Source organism: Momordica charantia (assembly GCF_013281855.1).
Source record: "Momordica charantia cultivar OHB3-1 chromosome 8 unlocalized genomic scaffold, Mcharantia_2.0 BLBB01000008.1, whole genome shotgun sequence".
In the NCBI taxonomy this organism is placed as follows: Eukaryota; Viridiplantae; Streptophyta; class Magnoliopsida; order Cucurbitales; family Cucurbitaceae; genus Momordica; species Momordica charantia.
The window spans coordinates 5193122-5200923 of NW_028275166.1; the positions used below are offsets into that span (position 1 = coordinate 5193122).

Here is a 7802-nt window from a genome sequence, read left to right on the forward strand (position 1 = left end):
ACCTAACCATTAGACTCAAAAGAAATCTCCTCCCCCAAATTCAATAGTGAGAAAAAAAAAAAAGAGAGAGAGAGTGCCCCATTTCCATAAACACAATCCCCACCCCACCTCCTTTTCATTCCCCCATTATTATTTTCATAAAGAAAACTCTCTCTCTCTTCTCTTTCTCTCTCTCTCTCATCTGTGTGTTGGAAAAGCTGTCTGATCCATCTGCGAGTATTAAATGCACACACAACTTTCAACCTTTTCACTTCTTACCTTCAACCTTTCCACTACTAAAACTATAAACACACCCCCTTATAGCAACCCCTCTTCCTTATCTTCTCATTCCTCTTCAAAGATCCCAACTTTTCAAAACCCCTCTTTCTATTTCCATCTCTTCTCTCATAATTACCCTTCAAAACATCAGGATTCTTCTTCACCATGTTGTTTCGGACCCAATATACGATGATGGAATTGAAGGACATCATTCCGCCGGCACCGCCGCTGTTACTGCCGGACCTCTCGTTGCAGATTAGTCCGCCGTCGGATTCCGGCAGCGATCTGAGCCATGAGAATGCTGCTGCACGGCTTTTTACCAAAACCCATCTGGATTTAGGGCCCAATAGTGGCGCCGGCCGCCGTGATCTCCACCGTCAAAATCAAATCTTTGGGCGTGCCACCTTCAAGAGAGCTCCCAAAATGGCGTTTGGGGTTAGGAGAAATATTAGAGCTCCGAGAATGAGATGGACCACTACTCTCCATGCCCATTTCGTCCACGCCGTTCAGCTCCTCGGCGGCCATGAAAGTAGTACAATAATTACACAATTTATATCCTTTTTTTTTTTTTTTTGAAAATCCAATACGAGACCATGCAAATACAATAATTAATTAAAAAGGGATCATGAACTCTTCTTTTTTTTTTTTTTAATAATTTTGTTTATCGTTAATTAGTTTTTGATGTGGCAGGGGCAACGCCAAAATCTGTGTTGGAGCTGATGAATGTGAAGGATCTAACCCTAGCTCATGTAAAAAGCCATTTGCAGGTAATTTTAATCCTAATTTAAGTCTTAATTTTATTTTCAGACATAAGAAAGTGAGGACAAAAGAGCATCGAGAGTGTGATCTTTGATTGTTGACTTCTTTTTCTTTTTCTTCCTTTTGTTTTCTCTTTAGCCTTAAATTATTTTTTTTTTGTTGTTCATGCAGATGTATAGAACGGTGAAAAGCACTGACAAATCTACTGGTAATTAATTACAATTTTTAAATTTTTTTTTACCCCCTCTTTTCAACACTCTAATTTTGAGAGATTTTTGATGATCTGAAAATGACCCACAATTTAAATTTGCAGACTTTGCCTTGAAGAAGCAGAGGCAAGATCAGGTTGATGCTGTTGGTGTTTCAGATTGTGAGATTTCTAACCCAACTCTTACAATGTGGAAAAGCCCTGATCAAATGTGAGTGTATTAATTAATTTAAATCTTCCAATAACTCTTGCATTATTTCTAAATCATTTAATGGCACTGTTTATAATCATGCCAAATTTGAATCTTTTTTTCATTTGATAGAAACACTCTTCTAAGTAATTTATAACATATGTAATATTACTTAACGTTTTGTGTGTACAATATTAGCTTCTTTGACCATCCACTCTAGTGCCCTTTGATCAAATCTCTTTATTTTAGGTTCTTTTTTTTTAAATAAAAATAAAAATTGTTGAAAGTTAATAAGTTAATGATACTCAAGTTAATTTTGGGAAAAATTGAGTAGGTGGACAGTTTCTTTATAGGTTTTTTTTAGAGGAAAAAAAATCAATTAATTACTAATGTTGACTAGATAATCCATTAAGGAAATGACTAACAATATTAATTAGTTTGTTTTGACTTCTTTTTAGCAATTTGATTTACACATAATTTGATGATTTTTTTTTTTTGGAGAAATACATAATTTGATGATTGATTATCATAATAATTGTTGATGGACACAAATTCCATTTTTTCCGTCGTACTCACAATTATTCTTTTATAGGTTGCTATTTTTGTAACATTAGGTCTAATTTACATTTATAACCTGCACTTTTATTTTTAGGTTTGAATTGTTTTACAAATAACCTTCTTTCACGACGTACTCATTCATAAACATTTCCAAAACCCTGTTTAAGTATGGGTTTAAATACTCCTATACTTTTGGATTTGGTTTATTCTGGTTCGTGTATTTTTAAAATGTCCATTTTTGTCTATGTATTTTCAAATTTTTTCATCTAGTCCTTATGGTTTCAAAATGTACGTTTAGTCCCTGTTCTTTTAAAAATTGGCCATTTTGTTTCTTATTTGTAAAATTTTGACACAAATTTTATACACAATGGAAATCTTGAATATAAGTTTATGACTATATTTTAATAAATTTAGTGAATCAGGTGTCATGCTAAAATCTTTTTATTGAAATAAGTGAGATTAAATTGAAAATGAAGAATCAAAATGATCACTTTTTAAAGTAGATGAACAAAATAGAAATTTGAAACTACAAGTCCAAAAATAAATAAAAGAAAAAAGTACATATACCCAAAATAGTATTTAAACCCTAAAAAAGACACCATTTCAAACAAACTACCCCATTTCCAATCCATGAAATTCAGCCAATAATTCACAAAACCCACTTCAAATACACAACGAAAAGTGTGAAGCATTGGAAACTCAATTAGTAGGTACAAAATTAGTGCATTAAACTAATTGGTGAGATTAAATTAATGATGGGCAGGGACATGTTCTCTTCATCAATGGAGACAAATCATGAGATGACGACCAGAAGGAGTCAACATTACAACAATGGTAGCACTGGAAACAACAACCAGGTTCGTATATTCACACAAAATACAACCTTAAAGAACAACATCTCTCTCAAAAAGAAAGAAAGAAGACAATAATTATATCCAAGAATGGGTGTGTTTTTTTTTTCTTTGGTTTGATTTGAAGCAGGAGCAGGAGGAGGACCGACACAAGGCAAGCATCAAAATCTCGAGTGGCGTGAAGAAGCAGAAATTGGAGGGTAGCTGCTTGTCGTTGAGTGACCATGGCCATGTGTATACTCATAATAATAATACTCTTAACTTAGAATTCACTCTCGGATATGCCCAAATTCTCTAACACTGAATTCTAATTCTCACTCTTTTTCATCATAATTATTAACCTAATTATATGTATGTTAAGTTTTCTGTTTCCAATGTCTCAAAATTTTGCACTGTGAGGGTAAAGAGAGAGATGTTGGATATTTTTGTTTGAACCCATTAAAATTGAACCAAAAAAATTGTATCCTTGTTCTTCTTCTTCTTCTGTTTTAATGATTGTTTGTTGAAAGTTATGTGTACCATGTGTGTGTTGTGATGGAAAAAAACAAAAACATTAACTCCAAAGGTAATGAATATGATGGGGCCTAAGCCATAGGAGGAGATATGGTTTTCAGACACGTTATTGTTAATTTGTAAAACCAACCATTTTTTTTTAACACAATGGCTGCTCCATATTGTAAGTGGGTTCCCCAACAAGGCCCAAACCCTATCAAAACAGCCCACATGGCTGCTCAAAGCCAAGAGAAATATCGAGAGCAACTGATTTTTTTGCTACATCAAAATATACAAAATTGACCTAATTGGAAATTATCATATAATTTGAGAGATGGAATCTTACTCAAATAGACAATATTATACCAGCTATAATTATATAAATCAGGGTTCGAACCTACTCAAATAGACAATATTATACCAGCTATAATTATATAAATCAGGGTTCGAACCTACGCAGGTGAAACCCAACAGATTTCAAGTCTGTCTCCTTAACCACTCAGACATATCGACAATTTGTTGACATGCAAATTTTTTAAATGTAGATATGGGTATAGGTTCAAAATGACTATGAATAAGCTCTCTTTATAGGTCCACTTATAAGATAAGTGACAGTTCGTTTGGGACACAAAGGAGGAGGATTAAAAAGAGTTGAATTCAAAAGACTAATTAATATTGTTAAGATTTAGCCTGGTTTAGAATTTTAATTTTTTTTTCCTCTTGGGAACTGAGTAAAAAAATACAATGGAAAAAAAATATAGATTAGGAAACTGAGTAAAAAAAAAATTAATGTCATTAATGAGATAATTTTTAAGCTAACAACTTAGAGGAATCCCTCTTCTCTCTCTTCTAGCTAGTTAAGTTAAAGTAGGTAGTTCATCATTTATGTGAACTTTATTGTTTAATTGCCGAATCATCCTAGAGAGACCCATTTTAGATTAAAACTTGACATGTTTATTAGATTTATAATATTGTGACTAAATTGGCACGGTATGGACCACGGCATGATATGACAATAGATAGTTAAATAAATTAGCTCCACCTTCATTTCTTTGAGGGTGGTAGTTGAACATAAATTATGATTTAAATTTTAAGAATGTAATTGACTTTTTTAATTGACTAAATAGATATTTTAGGACTAAATTTATAATGTTTCGAAGGAATCAAATATTGATGTAACGCCTTGATTTTTATTCGATTTCTGTCGATCATCTTAGTAATTGGTTATTTTAATGTTGGTTAACTTTTGGCGTACATTTTCCTATATATTGTTTAACAATATATTCATGCTGCTTCAGTGGATTTATGCTTTAATTTTACTTTTGTCTTTTAAATTAAAAAACGCTTCTCTAATTTTGCTGTTCTTTCGTTTACATATCTCCACAGTAGCTGATTGTGTGATTCTTTGTGGGATTAAATTATAACAAATGTTATATCTACACAAATTTTAACTATCCATTAAGTTTTGAATTATATTTCTATTTAGTTGTTGCTAATTAGTTCACCGTTGATGTGCACTAAAATTGGGTATATGTATTTTTAAAATTGTATTAAATTCTTTACATTAAAAATTTTTTAATAGGTCTATATGTTTATCTTTTAGATTTATTATTAATATATTTACTGTATTCTTTAAAGATTAGATGATGAGTTGATTTAATGCATGTTAAATTAATAAAATTAATTAAAAAGAAGATATATTAGACATAAAAATTAAAATGTATTAACGTACTACCATATTAATTTAATCGTTAATTTCTTTTAATTCAATAATTATAGATGTGAGGAATCGTTTAAATCCTACGTTATCCATTGAGTCAGCTCAGAATCTTAATTAAAAAGAAGAAAAAAAAAGTAATTGAATGAAACTAGATATAATGCTTTTAACTCTCTGTATGACAAATTTTTCACTGATCTTCCATTCCAAAATCATTACATTCTCCACGTGTCACGACACACCTAGCATGCAAACTATACAATTTAATGATATGGTTTCCAGCTTACGTGGCAGCTTTTCATTTGTTCCGTTGCTGATTACGTGTTACCGTATTCCTCTTCCGATCAGCCGCCGACGCCGTCTGAAACGCCCCACACCTTCACCGATCTGTCAAGGCTACCGCTGTACGCAATCCACCGCCGGCCGCCGTGTTTGTCTTCCTCCACGGCGAGGCATTTTACGGGGCCGGTGTACCCCGTCAGCACCGATACGCACGTGTGGCACAGCCCCTCCCTCCGCCACACGCATATGGTTTTATCGGCGGAGCCGCTCAGAACCATGTGGTTTCCGGCCGCCGCGAGGCAGAGAACCGCTAGGCTGTGGCCCTTGAGGACTCCGCCGTAAGTCAACCGCTTTTCTTGGTCCCAGAAGTTGACCAGCCCGTCGGAGGATCCGCAGTACACCACCGTACCGGCGGCGTTCACGGCCACCGCCGTCACCGCACTTTCTTGCTTCAGCAGCGTTTGCTCCAATATGTGTTTTGTTGCGTCGTTCGATTCTTCATGCTGCCTCCTCCATACCTGTTCAAGAGATTATCGGTAATTTAATATTATTATTATTAGTTTCAATTTCATATATGTGATTTCAAATGTTTGAATTTAGTTCAACTTATATATAGCTTACAAATAATTTTTTATGCTCATTCGAAAATTAGGTAGTTATTGTCTATATCATTAGTTGCTAATGGTAGAATCAATAGGCACCTGAGAGGTTCGGTAGATCTTTTATCTCTAATTCCTGAACTTAACCGATACAAAATTATATGATAGAGTTCTATTGTTTCGAATTGACAATTTAATCTATGATTTATCATTTATGTAAGCTGATAAAGATATTTATATCTATCTAGATTATATAGAGTTCAAAGTTAAATGTGAGATTCAAACCCCTCTATGTTTTTTAGTCACGTTTGAACTCTATTACTTGAAAATTTAAGTTTAGACATTCTTATAAGGAGTAATTTGTGACCTATGAACAAATCATAGAAAATTTAAATTGAAATCTTTAGAATATAGAAATCAAAATTAAATTCAAATATAGAAACCATTTTGAAACTAAATTCAAATTTTATAATTACTTATTCAAAAGGTTTTTTTTCTTTTTTTTTTACAATCAAATTCACAATTTATTGATAAGATATATGTTGATTATCGTTGAACTATGTTTTTTTTACTATTTTTTTTCTTTTAATTAAATAAGATATATGTGGATTATCGTTGAACTATGTTTTTTTTACTATTTTTTTTTCTTTTAATTAAATAGGATGGAGATTCAAATTCATAATTAGTTAGTTGAGACATGTAAGCCAGTAGCTTATGTTGGTTATTTTAAAAGTTAAAAGTACACAAATTATAATCTAAAGTTTTGAATCCAGCAGTAGTTTAAAAATACCTTAGCAGTGCCATCTGCTGAGCCGGTAATGACGAGGCCATCTGGTGCTGCCACGACTGCATTTACAGCATCGTCGTGGACAGTAAGTGATTCCAGGCACTTGGAATCTGAAATTCTCCACACTTTCAAAGTTGCATCCCATGAGCAGGAGTACAATAATGTTCTATCTTCGCTCAGGCTCAGGCTCGAAACCGCATCGGCGTGCTTAAACCAAAGCCGGCTCCGGTTTCGTCTCACAACGACGTAGTTTTGGGGGTTTATGGAGCTTCTCAGTATGTCTCTCATCGCCGGTAACGTCCCTGCCCGCCGGTGACCGCCGCTTGGGTCCTTTTTCCACACCCGAATTTTCCCGTCTTGGTGACCGGTGAAGATCTTCTCGCCGGAGATTACAATTGCCTTAACCAATCCGCTGCTCGATTTGAATCCGTTAAATTCCTTAAGATTTTTCCAGACCCGAATGTTTCTGCTGTCGGAGCCGGTGTAGAGCAGCTCGCCGGCGGTGGCGAGCGAGTACACGTGGCCTTCCTCGCGGACAAGAGACCCAATGAGAGAATTGTTATTCCGGTGGGCGCCGCCGTATCGGAATTGGGAAAAACAGGGAGATTTCATGAAGGGATAGGTCTGGTTCCACGGCGACAAGCTCGCCGGAGACCCGTCGCCGTCCTGCCGGCTATTGGAGGAATCCGTACTGCTCGGCGTCGGAAAATCGCCATCGTCGCCGACGGCGTCGTTGACGACCAGAGAGATATTGAGGCCAGAATGAGTCAACGAATTGCCAAATTTCATTTTCGTAATAATTGAAATCCGGAGGAAGAGAATTAGAACCGAAGAAAATTGAATCAATGTTCTTCGGAGATTGCATGAAAGAAGTGGAAGGAAGGGACAAAAAGGGAAATATTTATAAAATGGGAGAAAAAGATCTGAGGCAGAAGATGGAGACACGTGTGACGGGGAGAGATAATAAATCAAATCAATAATTGAAATTAAGTGCGGGGAATGAGAATCGATGCCCTGATGTGGAAATTAAATAATATTATAAGTTTTAAAATGGTCACTCATTTCTCATATGAGTATTATTATTATTAATATTTAAAGGCT

At 34.8% G+C, this 7802-nt stretch overlaps 2 protein-coding genes across 3 annotated transcripts; one reads left to right on the forward strand and one right to left on the reverse strand.

Moving 5' to 3' along the window:
* The first annotated feature begins 116 nt into the window (after positions 1 to 116).
* On the forward strand, positions 117 to 3303 carry LOC111014051 (putative transcription factor KAN4). 2 transcript variants are annotated; one of them, XM_088127906.1, is made up of 6 exons: positions 117 to 790; positions 949 to 1025; positions 1189 to 1225; positions 1331 to 1436; positions 2737 to 2830; positions 2955 to 3303. In XM_088127906.1, the coding sequence occupies exons 1-6, from the start codon at positions 424 to 426 to the stop codon at positions 3120 to 3122; spliced, it is 849 nt and encodes a 282-aa protein (XP_087984032.1). In that variant the 5' UTR covers positions 117 to 423; the 3' UTR covers positions 3123 to 3303. The 2 variants fall into 2 exon arrangements, with proteins under 2 accessions (XP_087984032.1, XP_087984033.1); XM_088127907.1 differs by having other exon boundaries at positions 119 to 787.
* A 1871-nt stretch (positions 3304 to 5174) lies between these two features.
* LOC111014022 (protein JINGUBANG-like) lies at positions 5175 to 7584 on the reverse strand. Its single transcript, XM_022288617.2, has 2 exons — positions 6705 to 7584; positions 5175 to 5833 (listed from the first exon to the last, which is right to left on the reverse strand). Exons 1-2 carry the CDS (start codon positions 7488 to 7490, stop codon positions 5378 to 5380), a joined length of 1242 nt encoding a protein of 413 aa, XP_022144309.1. The 5' UTR covers positions 7491 to 7584; the 3' UTR covers positions 5175 to 5377.
* Positions 7585 to 7802: the final 218 nt, after the last annotated feature.